Source organism: Anomalospiza imberbis, chromosome 16 (genome assembly GCF_031753505.1).
Source record: "Anomalospiza imberbis isolate Cuckoo-Finch-1a 21T00152 chromosome 16, ASM3175350v1, whole genome shotgun sequence".
Taxonomy (NCBI): domain Eukaryota; kingdom Metazoa; phylum Chordata; class Aves; order Passeriformes; family Viduidae; genus Anomalospiza; species Anomalospiza imberbis.
In genome coordinates, this window is record NC_089696.1 from 953,409 (window position 1) to 970,110 (window position 16,702).

At 58.3% G+C, this 16,702-nt stretch overlaps 1 protein-coding gene across 1 annotated transcript in view; it reads right to left on the reverse strand.

Moving 5' to 3' along the window:
- NTN3 (netrin 3) overlaps positions 1-10,956 on the reverse strand; it is a 32,394-nt gene extending 21,438 nt beyond the window's left edge. Inside the window, exons 1-3 of the mRNA XM_068206433.1 lie at positions 10,768-10,956; positions 10,254-10,365; positions 422-1,417 (exon numbers count right to left, since the gene is read on the reverse strand). Of these exons, the coding sequence (XP_068062534.1) occupies positions 422-1,388 (967 nt within the window). The 5' untranslated portion in view covers positions 1,389-1,417; positions 10,254-10,365; positions 10,768-10,956. The remainder of the gene's footprint in view (positions 1-421; positions 1,418-10,253; positions 10,366-10,767) is intronic.
- Between the last annotated feature and the right edge of the window lie 5,746 nt (positions 10,957-16,702).

The window sequence follows — 16,702 nt, forward strand, 5'->3', positions numbered from 1 at the left end:
ACTGGAAACCTCAACCTCTGCCAGGTTTTTCTGCCTGCTCCCTGTCCCCAAGCACATCTCACAGGGAACTGCTGCAATTGCCCCTCTGGCCCGCGGACAGCTAGTTTGCTGCCCAAGGGAAACAATCCCACAGGGGCATCCCACACTGAGGTCTGCTGACTGGCTGGAAGACACCAGTGATTTCTGGGAGGGTTTTGGTGCTTTGGCTCATGGTGGAATCACTGCATCTCTTACAGAACAACTGCAGCAGAGACAAGGAAGACGGATGAGACTTTCCCAATCCTCCAGCACAGGGGATGCTCCCCAGCATCTCTAGACAAGCACACTCCATTGCTTTGACTCAGCACCCATCACTTCCAACTCTGATGACCTGTTTTTGCATTTCAGCCCCAGAAAACAAAAATGTTTAAAAATGCCTTACCCAGACACTCGTTTGCCTCACGGGCAGTAGCCCGCTGCCAGGGCCGGTCGTAGTGGAAAGGCTTGCAGCGGTCACACTCAGGTCCCTCTGTGTTGTGCTTGCAGTCACACACCAGCTTCTGCTCCTTGTCCTTAACGCAGCGTGCAGCGTGCCCGTTGCACTTGCAGCGCCCGCCGACCTGCAGCTCCCCCACGGCATAGAAGTATGGGGTGGAGCCCGTGGCCCCCTCCTCCTCACCGGCATCCCGGCTGCCCAGGTCACGGAAGAGATGCGGGCGGCTGAAGACCACGCGGATGTCGGTGGCCGTCACCCAGTCCTGGAGCACGGGGCTGCTGTCGAAGTCCTGGGCCGAGGGTCGCCCGTCGAGGGTGCTGAAGGCAATGAGCCCCCCAGTGAGTGGGTAGAGGTCAGTGAGGCCGTCGGTGCACAGGGCCTCCTGCTCGTTCTGCTTGGTGACCGTGGCTTTGCTAGGCTTGCCGTAGATCTTACGGCACTGGGAGGAGTAGTACTGGTAGGGCACCCAGGTCTTGCCGTAGTCCATGGACTTGAGGATGGCGGTGGACTCGGGCCGGGGTGAGCAGAACTGGAGGCTGACGTAGACCACCTCAAACTTCTTGCCAAGGGAGAGAGTGAGGGTGACGTTCTGGGGTGAGTGGTGGAGGGTTTCCGAGCGCCAGCAGGTCATGTTGGAGGCGGTGTTGAGGTCAGTCAGGTAGGCGGGTGGGTGGGCTCGGCGGGGGTCCGAAGCATTGCAGTGCCGTGTCGGGGGCTTCCCGCAAGTGCTGGAAGCTTGAACCTCCTTCCCAAAGGCAGCATTGACAAATTCAGGGATGCAGCGTCGAGGAGCACCGCTCTCATCGTAACAAGGGTCTGGGGGTGTCTGCTGGGCCACGAAGGGGTTCACTGTCTGGGACAGGCCCAGCATGGCAGTGGTGAGGAGCAGGCGCAGGAGCTGCAGGACCTCCATCCTTCTGGGGAGAGGGAAGTGGCTCCTCCCTGAAGGAAGAACAACAAGAGTGAGTGGTACCAGCAGTGTCATGGCCACAGCACCACACATATTGGGAATGCTGGTAAGGGATGGAAAACTGCCCCATGTCTGGTCCGTCACCTGTACCCATCTTTCCACCCTGTATCCACTGATGCAGTATCATCGGAGTGGGGCAGGGAGGCAATTACTTCAACAACTGGTGTGTTGCTTCATCCACACCAATCCCTCACTGCTCATCAGCGGGACTGAAATACCATGGAAATGGGAAAAGGGCCTGAGCTTAGGGTGTGAGGGGTTGAAATTGGGGTACAGCCCTTCCCTGGCCTCGTACAAACTGTCCTGTGGTGACAGGAATGTTCCTGTCTGCCAGCAGCCCTGGATGTCACACACAGTCCAGAGACCCTGTTACTGAATGAGTGACAAGGACTGGTGGTGGGGAAGAGTTAGGGGAGATCTTTCAGATGCAACAGGAGCTGCAAACCCCAAGTTATCCACTTGTGGCACAAAATAGCTCCTGACAGAGCAGGACAAACAGACAGCAGCAAAAACACCTTGAAGGCACATTGTGTAAGAGACAGGAGCTTGTTGGGATGAAGGTACCTGGAGCTCCTGAACACACCACTACTTTCTTTGCTGGCTATGGGCACAGTGGCTTCTCCAAGGCAGGGGCTGGATCCCCTCCATATTCCTCTGCCACACTACCCAGCAGCAAAGGAAGTTATTCTGGCCTCATCCCCAAGAAATCCAGGTCTGGGTCTGGTATGTTTGTTGACTGGGGGAAAGGCCAGGACCAAATGCAGGACTTGGCTGGGCCCCTCTCTCAGCAGCTGCAGCACAGGGCCAGGGAGCTTAGTGGCTCCCAGGGGATGTGGCCCATCTCCTGAGCTATTGGCTTGAAGAGTGGAAGAGCTCTGGAGGTCACATTCCCTCCTGCTGGCTCTGAATGCATGAAGGATCTCCCACACAATGCAGATTGGCCATGTCCCATTCTTGCTATAGCAGACCTTTGAGCCTTGTGGATGGGTGGGTGGCATCAGCCCTGCCATCCCATGGGTTGTGCTGAGCCAAAGCCAAGTTGTCCAGCCTCAAGCAGCCCAATGCCATGACCAGGCAGGAGGAGGGGGTCCCCTGATCATCCCCTCTTCCACTAGTAAATCTTTACAGGATTACTTGTGTTTCTTTCTGAGGAATGAAGGTCTGCAAGACCTAGCCCAGTATCCCCAGCTCCAGCCTCCACCTACAGCCCCAGTGCCACTCCTGCCTGTCCAGCTGCCCACTCTGGCCAAAGGAGGCTCCAAGGAACAGCCCATTTCAGTGATCTAGGACCTTTTTTTCTTGGTTTGTTATTCCATTCTGCAAAGAAAAAGGAACCATGACTGTGGAAGAAAACAGCCTCTCCAGGCTGCCAAACCACTAATGAGGGGAAGCTCCTCCCTGCCTAGCCACAGTCAGCCCAGCAGCCACAGCCTGTGGGTTGCTCCCAAGGGAGCAACAGGGACAGGGGTCTCAGCCCATCCTGGGATATCTCCCCCAAGGCAAAACCTGCCCCTGCCACTTCCATGCTGTCTCCTCATTGCTTAATCCTCTGCTGATGGAAAAAGAGATGTGAAAAATTGGTAGCTCCCATGGTGGTCCCTGCATCACCCCAGCAGCACAGTTCCAGCTTCACCACAATGCTGCAGAGCCTTTTGGGGACATGTCAGCCCATGGCTTGGTGACTTGGCTGCCAGGAAGACAAAAGATACCATCCCTGGAGTGCCCAGAGCATTGAGAACCCACTACTTGAGGAGTGTGGCTGCAAGATTAGAGACTGCAGGGATGTAGCTGTCACCACAGCAGAGGAGGTACCATGCCACAAGCACCAGGCAGTGCAGAGCATTCCCCCACAGGCAGGCAACCTACAGGGCCCTGCTGGGACTCCTGGGCAGGAGATGAAGCTATGGCTGCTGCCAGATCCCTGCATCTGCTTGTTGAGCAAAGGCTGCAGCTGGTGAAACCACCAACACAATCCTGACAGGATGGTCCCTCAGCCCCTGCCTGGTGCTGAACAGCACACAGTGGGCACAAGCCCCTGCCAGCCCACTGGTAGAGCCCTGCTCCTGTATCCTCACCCAGTAAAGGGGCTGCAAGGTGCTGACGGATCCCCCTCAACACCTGGCAAGACCCAGCCGTATACTTGCAGAAGCCAGCACAGCACCTTTGGCCCTGTGGCGCCGCCAGCCCTCTCCCCCACACTGTCCCCCTCCAACTGCATGTCCCACAGAGGTGCTGCAGCCGTCACCTCCCATCCCACCACCCACTGGGCAGCACTAGCCGGGATACAACCCAGTGGGAAAACCTCTGCACCAGGAGAGAGGAGAAACCCTCAGGGGTCCTCAGCAGCTGCATCCATCCACTCCAGGAAGAATCAGGATGTAAGGAACAAGGCATCTACTAAATCCCGCCATCAAAGAGTCTCCTCCACCTCCTCTCTGCTATGTGGCAGCAAGGTGACAGGAGTAGGGACATGCTCAAGCAAAGGCCTTTTAATTTCCTCTCTGGTAAGACACAAAGGTGTGGGAAAATCCTTGCCCAGGGGAAAGTGACAGCAGCAGCATCTCTGGTAACCAGGGGAGAGGCCACAGGTGAAGTTGTTATGAACAGCAGGTCTAGGACCCAGGACTAGGATACTACTGGTTTTGGCATGCATGGGGGCATGAGCATCTCCTGCTCATCCTCCCTGTGCCAGTGGGGAACTTTGTCCCTCCTGCCAGTCTTACCGAAGCACAAGTCCCTGAGGTTCAGTGTCAAAGTTTTGGTGGCTCTGCTGCCGGGGAGCAGCCATTGGGGAGCCAGCAGTCGCTCAGCAGCACATCAGCACTGCAGAGGCAGGGCAGGAGTGGAAATCATTATCATCCGCAGGACCACACACAGGCACGCACACTCCGTGCTCAGCTCACCCCATTATCCCACTGAAAGAGAGCTGGGGCCAGTGGTCTCCGTGGGCCTCACCTCCGTATTGGAGAGGAGGGCAAGCTGCAATCTGCTCCCTTTCATGCATATTCAGCATGACCCTGGGACTGCCGGCAAGCTGCCAGAGAGGCCTGGGAGTGGGTATTTCTCTCCCTGGTCCCCATCTGCCCCCCTCTTTCTACTTCCCATTTTTGCTACCCCTGGTTCAGATCAAATGGAGACACTGCTGACTAAGCAGAAAGAATTGGGATGACCCCTGGGTGCCGAATCCAGCCCAGCACGTTCCTGGATCTGGCATGAGGAGTGACATGAGCAATGGAGCCCCTTTCCCCGGGACAGTATCCCGAAGGTGTCCCTAGCAAGGCTCTCGGGTGGCTGCCGGCTCCCTGCCACGAGCAGCAGCCGTGCCCTGGGGGAATTTGGTGGCGGGGCTCACCCTTCCCAAGGAAGCGGCCGCCCTTCCAGCTCCTCCCCAGAAGTGGCTGCATTTTTGAGGTGTGCGATTTCCTCACTCCTCCACCCCGGGAATGCTAACAGCCGTGCGGCTTGGAAGGAAGTTATGCTGCCGGAGCACTTCAGAAGTGCTTTAAAAAAAAATTAGCTTCCATAATCAACACCTCCACACCCCTTCTTTCTACAACCACACGCTTCCCAGAGCAATCAGCAGTGTTTCCCTGCCTTGTGGGAGACTTGTCAGGGCAATGCTCCAGCCTACCATGGACTTTTTTTCCATCATCTTTGCGGAAGCCAGTGCCACCGAGGGTGATGCTGGGTGCAGATGCATGCCTGGAGCTCTGGGTCTCCTGATGCTGAGCCATGGGGGAGGTGCTTGGCCCCCAAAATAGAATGGGTGAGGCAAGTGTAGCAGGTGAGGCAGGGCAAGGAGAACAAACTTCCCACGACATGGATGCTGGTGCCTACAGCAGGCCCAGGATCACCACCTGGCAGACCAGGGCCACAGCAACTTTGCTGAAGTAATTACAGGATTAGGTGGAACAACACAGGGCAGAGAGGGAAGCAGGTTATTAACCAGATTTGATCCCAGGACCTTTGCAGCACAGGAGCAGCCTTCTCTAATTAAAGTGGAGGGGAAGGCATGAGTGGTGCTCTGCTGTCAGAAAAATGTGGGCTTAGAGGGCAGGTGACAGCTAAAGCTGAGCAGCCAGCGCTGCCCTGGAAGGGGATGGGAGAACCCCAAGGAATGACAGGGGAATGGTGCTGCACTCCTGCCAGGGACCTGTGCTGCTCCCCCAGGCTGATGCTCCCACACCAATGCTGCTGCCATGCTGCAGCCCACTGCGTTTCTCCTCCAGGCCAGGACAGCACAGTGTGTGAGGGAATTGCATTACTTGAGGAAATGATGTGGCCTCATTTGGAACTGGTTGAGAGGGGAATGACTGGTCCCCGTGAGGTGCTGCATCAGCCTGTGCACAGAGATGAGGTCCCGGGTGCCAGCATGGGGCAGGGATAGAGCCACCCACCTGCATGGGGCACAAACATGCACAGCAAAAGCCATGGATCAGGAAGCAGAGATTCCTGGGCAAGGAACAAAGGAGCTGAGTACTTGAGGGGGTCCAACAACTAAGACTCTTGGCTAAGACTGATCCAGGAGGACTGCTCATTCCTGAACTGTGCCATCTCCAGTAAAGCCCACCAGCATCTCAGATGTTCTCTGTGAAGGAAGCCACTGGGAGGACAGGACAGGACCCAAAGTAGAAGAGAAATTATGTGCTCAGAGAAGCTGAAACCAGGCACAAATGACCAGAGCATGTCCCTTAATCAGGGTGTATCTGCTGCTACAACCTGCACATTTCCACCTCGTTACAGGCCCTTTGTAATGAGGGCATCTGCACTCCCTTGCCACATGTGCTGTGGGAGCAACCCCCTGCAGCTCTGCCCCAGCCCATGAACAAGATCCATCCTGGGGGGATGCCAGGGTCCCTGGATACCCAGATCCCTCTTCCACCATGCCGATGCCAGCTCAGGGAAGCTTAATTTCTCCAGCCAACAAACAGAATCAGGCCCAAACTCTGCTCCAGCTGTGGATAAATCATTCCATGTGTTTCTGGGATATAAAAACACAACTGAGAAGTATTTAAAGTGGAAGGAAAAACTCCATGGAGCCAAGGTACTGGTCCAGCTCAGCTTTCCAGAGGGAGGGAGTGTGCACTGGGAGAAGCTGGAGAGATGCACTGTGGCTGGGAGTGCTAATCGCCTTCCCAGCCGCTAATGGAGCAACTGGTGCCCACTTGGGACATGGCTAATGGCACAAAGGAGATGCCTCACTTTCTTTTATAAGCTCCCTCATCTCTCCTGACATTGAACTATCAGAAGCTTCTGAGTGCTTATGGCCCCACATCCGCTGGGCTGCCCACTCTGCGCAGCCCCTCGGACTCAGCCCCCTGCACGCACAGCTCAGGGGGGCAATCACACAGCAGCATCTTCCTGCAGCAGGCACTGCAGGTGAGGGATACTGCAATGCACTCTTGGCAGGTCAGAGCCAGAATTACACAAGCCAGACGATACCCTGGCAGTGCCAGGAGATGTGTACAAATTACACTGCACACAGGAAAGGATGGGCCAGATTCTGACCTCAGTGCTTTGGCATCAGCCCGAAGTAACTCCATTCACATCGGGCCAAACCAAGACGTAAGCAACTCCATTCAAATTTACACTGGCATACCTGTGGTCAGGATCTAGCCTGGCTTGAATTAGTTGCAGCCTGATGTTACAAAAGGCAGCAGAGCCCAGATTTCCAAGGTTATCGAAAACAATTAAAAAAAAAAAAAAAGAAATTCATCATGAAACAAACAGTCCCCAGGCTACTCAGCTACATGCATAGAGCTCTCAAATGCAGGATGCTAGGACACATCCCTGCTCACCACTTTCAGTAACTCATAAGCCATGCTGACCACAGGAAGGAAGGACCAACACCCAGCTTGGGTGTCCTGCTGGGTCCCCCATGCCCACTCTGCTTGCCACTCGCCCTGGGTAGAGAAGACTTCAGCACAGTATCACCCATATGATGCGGACCTGAATTCATTTTGCTGCAAAGCTGTTGCATCCCCCAGCTAGTGCAAGCTGGAGATCTCCTAAAGTTCCCAATCCAACAGCAGCTCAAGGAGACATTTGGAGCCCTTGACCTTGCAGGACAAGAAAGCACTGCCTGGATGCATTTGGCCTCAATGGTCTTTGTGGGTCCCTTCCAACTCAGGGTGTTCTATGTTTTTTTTCTTCCCTATTTATTAACCTCTACTGCATCTTGGCCAGTTAACTTTTTGACACAACTCTAACCCCATCACAGTCTCCCGAACCCCTTTGCACATTCCTACCGCCAGGCTTGGCTCTACAGAGTGGTCTCAGCAGCATCCCTCAGGGTGCAGAGGGTTTTCCTCCCACTACTCCCAGTGGGTGCAAGGGATTCATAGTTCCAGTCCAGAAGTCCTCATGCTTCCACCCCTTTCCACTCCATATGAGAATAAAGTGATCTAGTTTCCATAACATCGCCTCATTGCGTTTTCACAACATGCCGGGCACAGATGTTGAAAATAGTCTGGATGAATATTTAAAATGGTATTCAGAAATGACAACATTTGGCCAGCTTTGAAAGAGCTCTCACATTGGGCAGAGGATGGCTCATAACAACAGGCTGGAAACACACTGCACTTTGACATCTCTTCTTTTTTTTACCCCCTCTCTGGCTATTGGTACAATATTTCATGCCCCTGGTGTCCCACAGGCTGTTATTGCTTGAGTGCCAGCCAAGCCTACAGCATTAGGAGGAAGCTGTCATGTACGTTTTTAAACATCACGGGGCAAAGCGGAATATGGAAAATCTGTTGCGTTTCCATACCGAGCACAAGTGTCCTGCGCAGGCTCGGGGAGAGGCTCGAAGGGGCACAGAATAATTGCTTCCTTATGGGGCAGGGCCTGACTAACCAGGGTGGGGGAACAGGAGGCAGAGGTGCTGCCTCAACACCCTTGACATGCTGGGCTGCTTTCCTGCTGAAGACATCTCAGCACACCCCCCAAGGTGTGCACTGATGCTCACCTCCTTCTTCAGGGCTGGGGAAATCCTCTCTCAGAGTCACACCTCTGCCAGCAGTCAGCCAAGGTGGGACCTCCATTCAGTCCAACCCAGACTGATAATACCATTGTTTTGCTGCTCAGAGAGCAGTGGAAATGCTCCTCAGCCTGGATGCCTAGCAGCTTGCGTTTCTGGTGAGCATCTTGCACTCAGCTGCATCCCTAGGCCAGGCTTCTCTCTTCCACAGCCTGCAGACACACATCAGCTTTTTCCCAGCCTGGCATTATACCTGCCCTCTTCTCTGCAGGGACCTACCTTCCTTCCACACACAGGTAGAAGAGGAAGGGGTGTTGGGACCCTTTCAGGCCACCCTGCTCTTGGACTGCTGGATCTCCTGTCCTCTCATCAACCCGCTCCAAACAGGTGTCAGAGCAGCACAGCAGCTCCCTCTGTTTTGTAAATGGGATACTGCAGAAAAAGAGGAAAAAAAGTTGCCCTCCATCCATCCAAACACCTTGGAGGCTGTTGCCAGCACACGGCTGAAGCCACATCCCTCTCCACTGGTTACAGAGAGCTCTAGCCTCTCCTAGCTCTGAGAGACAGTCAACAGCAAACTTGGCCAGGGAAGAGGGATCTGTGGCATTTCCAGCCATGTAGGGTGTGCACATCCATGTCTGCATTCAGTATTGTCTCAGCCTGGCTACTGGTCCAACACAAATGCCACAGATGGAGGTGGGGATGCTCAGCCTGGCTTACATCCCATACGTTCATGGAATGAACTCCCTGAGAGAGGAGCATTCATGCCCAAGAGCTGCCTAGATGAGCATCAAGCCAGCAGGACCCAGCACTGCCAGAGCAGCTTGTGCTCCTGCCCACGGGGCCTTCCTCAGCCACCCTGCCTGGCGACACAGCAGACTGCCAAGCACCACGTCCCCGTCACACCAGTTAGTCCTCATCCCAAGAAAGGTATTTCCACCCACCCACTCTCCAGTGGGCCAGGGAAGCTGTAGGACGGTGTTTTGAGGAAATGAGGTTTCAGCAGCTCCAAGAGAGGAAAGCAAAAGCAAACCCACCAAACGCAGCCCAGCTTCCCTTCCCATGAAGCTGCTCACTTGCACGTTCACTGGCCAGAGCTCTCACCCCAGCTGTGGCTCAAGGGCCAGGTGCTCGGGGTGCCGAGGGTCTCACCCAGTCTGGCTCCAGGACTGCAACGGAACAGAGCACATCCCACGGGAGCCGTGTCCAAAGGCAGCCGACCCACCCCGCAGGGGAGTCTCTCGGGGCAGCCGTGCTGGGAAGGGACGAGCGATGGACCCCAGCCTGGGATGGTGACAAGAGCGATGCCGCCCGCCCAGGTGGCTTTGTGCCGGCAGAGCCCTCACGGGCGGAGAAGGGCCTGCGGTGGGAGCGGCGGGCAGGGGACCACGTGCATGCCTCGTGCCCGGTCAGCCGGGCTGGCACCGCAGGCTCGGCCTGGCAGGGCTCCCGCCGCTGCCCGCACCGCGCCCGCACGGAGCGGGGCCGGGGCTCCGCCGGGCTGCGACACTGTGGGGCCCCCTACAGCACCGAGAACCCCCGAGCCGGCTCTGCGGGGCGGCGGCAGCGAGCCGGGCCGAGCCGAGCCGAGCCGGGCCAGGGTGCGGAGCGGCGGCGGCCGGAGCTGCCCGGAGACGGGAGCGGGGCTCGGCGGCGGGCGGGCGGCCTCGCTGCGGGGAGGTCCCGTTCTCGGCGGTGAAAGGATGGAAAGGGAAATAAAGGGAGGGTGAGCGCGGGGGGAAGAGGGAGGAATAAAAGGCAACGAGGGAGGGAGCGGTGGGGAGGAAAGCGGGAGCCCGGAGCGTCGGGAAGTTTGGAGCGCAGCTTACCGCGGCCGGGCAGGTAGCGGGGCCGGTCTGGGCGACAGGTCCGGGAGCGGCGGCGAGAGGAGCCGGGGCCGCGGCGAAGCGGACGGCGGGCAGGGGTATCTCCTTCCCGGTGCTGGCCGCAGCACGAAGAAAGGATAAAAAGTGAAGAAAAGGGTGTATGGGGAGAAAAGCAATGATAACAAATTTCCAGGGAATCGTGCGTGGGGGACGAAATAAGGCGAAATAGTAAAAAGCGGGAGCGCTGCTCCCGGCGGTGCGGGCGGGTCCCAGCGCCGTGCCCGCAGCCAGCCGCGCTCCCGCCCGCTCCACCGTACCGCCCGCGGCTGCTTCGGCTGCGGGAGGGAGGGGGAGGCGGCAAGGGAGGGCGAGAAAGAGAGGAAAGGGAAAAGAAAAAACACCCCTTAAAAAAAAGAAAAGAAAAGCAAGAATTGGAGAAACTGAGCCCCGACCGCCGCCTGGACGTGGAGTAAAAAGACTCCAATAAATCCCGGGTTGAAAAGAAGGGAAAAGTCACCTCCCCGAGGAAATCAGAAGCAGATTTCGAGCCATTTAATCACATGCAGGGAGGTGTGTGCGTGTGCGCCGCCCGCTGCCGCTGCCAGCCCTGCCTCCGCCCTCCGCCCCGCCGACAGCCCAGCGGGCAGGGCCGGAGCCGGGCGGGAAGCGGGGCCGCCCCACCGGCACGCAGCCCTCCCCGCGGGGTCCCGGGTGCCACCCCGCCGGCCCTCCCGCCGCTCAGCGCCGCGGGGCTCCCGGTGGCCGCTGTCCCACCTGCTGCCCGGCCAGCCCCGCCGCACCCCAGGAGCTCGCTCAGCCCACAGCGGCTCCATCCCCGCGGGGTGCGGGAGGCTGCGGACCGTAGCCCACCACGCCGAGGGCTCAGCGGTGCCGCAGCCGAGGCAGCCGATTATTCTCCCTCTGCTTCCCAAAGCAAATGAGGCGGAAGCAGCTCCTCTTATGGAGAAAGCTGGAGTCTCCGCTCCATCCCGTGGTACAGGAGCTTTTCACGCGCTGCTGCACCAGAGTCGCCCTTGGTCTCTGATTTTTGGGCAGGGAGGGAGAGAAGCGGGGCACTTACGTACCCAACACAGCTGCCTCCGGGCTGCCCCCAGGGGCTGGTCTGCTATCCCCAGACCACCTGCGAGCGGGCCACGAAAAAGGTGAAACTAATTTAATCAGGGGGAGGGGGTGCGAGGGGGTGGAGGAGAGCAGGAAACTCGGACCTGGATTTTCTCCCTCACTGGGGCCGTGTTCACAGCCCTGCGGCCCCCACATCTGCCAGTTTGGCCTGGGGAACATCCTCTTGTAACTGCCCTTGCAATGGATGTGAGGGCTGAAGACAGCACCGGAGGTGGGAAGAAAGGCAAGGTGCCAGCACAGTGCCCACCCATTACGTTCAAAGCCCCCACCCACCATCACCCTGCTCCCGGGGGACCCCTGCTTACCTACATCCTGTTGCTCTGGGGCAGCAGGTTGCAGGAGCAGCTCTCCCAGCCGGCTGGCAGATGCTCGCTGAAGGAGCAGACCCCAGCTGGCCAGGAGCCCCAGGGGAATTGCTGTTTGCTGCTCTCTGCCTTGTTGCACTAAACACGTTTCCCCTCCTATTCCAGCAGCAGGGATGTGGATAAACAAGAGTGAAGTTACCAGAACAGAAGGGACCTGGGCCGTGAGCAGGGAAACATCAAGGCTCTAAGTCCAATGCTACGGGTGTCTTGTAGCTCCCCTGTCTCTCTCGGAGACGCTTATGCATTTGGAGAGCTGGGCAGTCAAGCCAGAGGCCACAAAAGCAGCCCCAATGCAGATCGCAGATAAGATGCTAGTGCATCTGTGCACCAATGTTTGCTTTGTATGGGATCACATCAGACTGCAGGACAGAGCAAGGCCCAGGGTTGCCAGGACAGTGTGGCACCAGGGATAGGCTGGGATGATGAAGGCTATAGGGCAAAATGGGGCATGGCTATAAGATCCTGAAGTGACACAAAGCAGGAATTGTCCAAGGGATGGACCTGAAGGCATTTTCCTCACCAGGAAGCACAAGGACAACCATGAACAGGAGCTGAAATACTGACCCAGCCTGGCCTGGCTGCTCCAGGGTGGTGCTGAGCTGGGGGGCCTGCATCACCGCAACCTCAGTGCTCCTGTTTTCACACCCATTGGGCCCCCACCCTCCCATGACTCAAACATGAAGTTGGAAGTGCTGGCCACCATATGGAAAAGTTTTGGGACTGCTCTCCACAGGCATTACATCAGTGAAAGCCCAGTTGAGATGGGCAGAAGCTGTTTCCTGAATCCCTGTTTCCCCTATTCCCTCTTCATAGGACGGAGAGTCTGAGAGAAAGATGTGAATGTGGATTTGGCAAATGGGAGTGCTACAGACTTCAGCAGGGATGGAACACTCACTGAGGTAGGAATCAGACTGAGACCCTGTTGGCGTTCCTCAGCATGCTGACATCACCCAGTGTTCGCTGCCTTCCTGGGCAGATCTGGCAGGACTGGCAGAATGAGAGGGCAAGCACACTGTGTTGTTTGTCACCCTGCAGTCTGCAGGAAGCTCTGCCTGTCGCAAGCTCCCATTCTGCATCCATTCCTGCTCCTTGTGCTTCATGAAAGCACAGCATTTGGTGCCAGCCAGGCCTTCCAGTCAACAAAGGATTGCTGAAGGGACACAGACACCCACAAGCTGTTGGAGCAAAAGCACCGGCATCAAGTCAGCTGGGGCAGATACAGAATTGTTAAATGGGTTGGAAGGACCTTAAAAGATCATCCAGTCCAATTGCTCAGCAGGGGTATCTTTCACTAGACCAAATTGCTCATTCAAACCTATCCTTGAGCACTGAGCACTTTCAGGCATGGGGCAGACATAGCTTCTCTAGGCACCCTGTGCCAGGCCCTCACCACCCTCACAGGGAAGAATTTCTTCCCAATGTCCCATCTAACCCTGCCCGCTGCCAGTGGGAAGCCATTCCCTGTGTCCTATCACTGCACAGGCCCTCTCCAGCTCTGTTGGAGCCACTTTAGTAATTGGAAGGGGCTCTGAAGTCCCCCTGGAGCCATCTGGCCCCCAGACTGATGCCCTCTTCTACCCTCTGTACCTCACCCCCCATCCCCCCTCCCCCTGCAGCACACTCTCAAAGCCAGCCCAGCCCTGCAAAGGACTCCCCCGGCCACTGCCTTGTGCTCACAGAGCGGCTCGGACCCAACACCAGGCAGCAGACAGCGGGCAGCGGGCAGTAGGCAGTGGACAGTGGGCAGCGGACAGCAGGCAGTGGGTAGTGGGCAACGGACAGCGGGCAGTGGGCAACGGGCAGTGGGCAGTGGGCAATGAGCAGTGGGCAGCGGGCTGTGAGCAGTGGACAGTGGACAGCAGGCAGTGGGCAGTGGAAAGCAGACAGCGGACAGTGGACAGCGGACAGCGGACAGTGCACAGCGGACAGCGGGCAGTGCACAGTGGGCAGCGGGCAGTGGACAGCGGGCAGTGCACAGTGGGCAGCGGGCAGTGGACAGCGGGCAGTGCACAGCGGACAGCGGGCAGTGGGCAGTGCACAGCAGGCAGTGCACAGCGGGCAGTGGGCAGTGGACAGCGGACAGTGCACAGCGGGCAGTGCACAGCAGACAGCGGGCAGCGGACAGTGGGCAGTGGACAGCGGGCAGTGCACAGCCGGCAGTGGGCAGTGCACAGCCGGCAGTGGGCAGTGCACAGCGGGCAGTGCACAGCGGGCAGTGCACAGCGGGCACTGGGCAGTGCACAGCGGGCAGTGCACAGCGGGCAGTGGGCAGTGCACAGCAGGCAGTGCACAGCGGGCAGAGGGCAGTGCGCAGTGCACAGCGGGCAGCGCACAGCGGGCACTGGGCAGTGCACAGTGGGCAGTGCACAGCGGGCAGTGGAAAGCAGACAGTGCACAGCAGGCAGTGCACAGCGGGCAGTGGGCAGTGGGCAGTGCACAGCAGGCAGTGGAAAGCAGACAGTGCACAGCGGGCAGTGCACAGCAGGCAGTGCACAGCGGGCAGTGGGCAGTGCACAGCGGGCAGTGCACAGCGGGCAGTGCACAGCGGGCAGTGGGCAGTGCACAGGTGGCAGTGCACAGCGGGCACTGGGCAGTGCATAGCAGACAGCGGGCAGCGGGCAGTGGACAGTGGGCAGTGCACAGCCGGCAGTGGGCAGTGCACAGCGGGCAGTGCACAGCGGGCAGTGGAAAGCAGACAGTGCACAGCGGGCAGTGCACAGCAGGCAGTGCCCAGCGGGCAGTGGAAAGCAGGCAGTGCACAGCAGGCAGTGCCCAGCGGGCAGTGGAAAGCAGGCAGTGCACAGCAGGCAGTGGGCAGTGCACAGCAGGCAGTGCCCAGCGGGCAGTGCACGGCAGGCAGTGCACAGCAGGCAGTGCACAGCGGGCAGTGCACAGCGGGCAGTGCACGGCAGGCAGTGCACAGCAGGCAGTGCACAGCAGGCAGTGGAAAGCAGGCAGTGCACAGCAGGCAGTGGAAAGCAGGCAGTGGAAAGCAGGCAGTGGAAAGCAGGCAGTGCACAGCGGGCAGTGCACAGCGGGCAGTGCACGGCAGGCAGTGCACAGCAGGCAGTGCACAGCAGGCAGTGGAAAGCAGGCAGTGCACAGCAGGCAGTGGAAAGCAGGCAGTGGAAAGCAGGCAGTGGAAAGCAGGCAGTGGAAAGCAGGCAGTGCACAGCGGGCAGTGCCCAGCGGACCGCGGACACTCGAGCCCCGCGCCCCACTCGGCCCCGCGGTGGGCGCGCGGCGCTCTTGCGCCCCCTGGCGGTCCCATCGCACAGCGAGGAGTGGCGGCCGCGCGGGGCCCCGGGGCGCGCGGTGACGGCGGGGCGCGGCAGCGCTCCCTGCGGAACCCCGCTGAAATCCAGTCCGGAGCCCCGCTGAAATCCGGCCCACAGCCCCGCTGAAATCCAGCCCACAGCCCCGCTGTAATCCAGACTGGAACCCCGCTGTAATCCAGCCCACAGCCCCGCTGTAATCCAGACTGGAACCCCGCTGAAATCCAGCCCACAGCCCCGCTGTAATCCAGTCCGGAGCCCCGCTGTAATCCAGTCCACAGCCCCGCTGTAATCCAGCCCACAGCCCCGCTGTAATCCAGCCCACATCCCCGCTGTAATCCGGCCCACAACCCCGCTGTAATCCAGACTGGAACCCCGCTGTAATCCAGCCCACAGCCCCGCTGTAATCCAGTCCACAGCCCCGCTGTAATCCAGTCCCCAGCCCCGCTGTAATCCAGTCCCCAGCCCTGTTGTAATCCAGTCCCCAGCCCTGTTGTAATCCAGTCCACAGCCCCGCTGTAATCCAGACTGAAACCCCGCTGTAATCCAGTCCACAGCCCTGCTGTAATCCAGTCCGGAGCCCCGCTGTAATCCAGCCCACAGCCCCGCTGTAATCCAGTCCACAGCCCTGCTGTAATCCAGTCCCACAGCCCCGCTGTAATCCAGCCCACAGCCCCGCTGTAATCCAGTCCACAGCCCCGCTGTAATCCAGTCCAAAGCCCCGCTGTAATCCAGTCCACAGCCCCGCTGTAATCCAGCCCACAGCCTCGCTGTAATCCAGACTGAAACCCCGCTGTAATCCAGTCCACAGCCCCGCTGTAATCCAGCCCACAACCCCGCTGTAATCCAGACTGGAACCCCGCTGTAATCCAGCCCACAGCCCCGCTGTAATCCAGCCCACAGCCCCGCTGTAATCCAGTCCACAGCCCCGCTGAGGAAGGAGAACGTGTCACCGTGGGCAGCCCCGGCCCCATCCCGGTGTGTTGGAACGGCTCCTTGAGGTGAAGGCTCATGTTTCCAGACAAGCAGGGAAGAGACCCTACCTGCTGCCTCGCCATGTCCTTCTTCAACCACCTCACTGAGAAGGAAGAGGTTTACTGCCAGAAGGGAGGACTCTTTCCTTTGACTGGTCCCAGAGGCCTCTCTCCCAGTGCAGTAAGACAGGAGGATCTCGTTTCAGCCTCTGGGTCATCCTCAGGATGCCTCCATAATTCTCATGTTTCTCTTCTTTCTGTGTTATTTACTCTTCCAAGGACACCTTATCTGCCTCCCTTTTGGGACTATCAGTCTCCTGACAGACACATCTGCCTTCCCACCCTGTGCTCAGAATCTGTCCCCACACATGGTTTCTTCTGGAGTGCAGGTCACAGCAGCAGTTGCCAGGAACTGATATGTGACCTTGCGGGGAGGTACAGACACCCTCCTCATGGGGTGTGATTTGCCCAAGACATCCTGCCATGCTCTGTCACACCAGTGCTTGGGGCTCACCTGAGTCTCAGCAGCCCTTGGGAGTCTATTCCCTCCACCCTGATTCTCCTGCTCACCACCAGCCTTCCTGCAGGCCCAGTGCATCCATGATGATGCATTTGGGTTCTTCCTCTTGCTCTGCACAGCTGGGGAAAACAGATGTCCTGGGCTGCCTGCCCAGCCTGGGGTCCAGGTGCTGGCA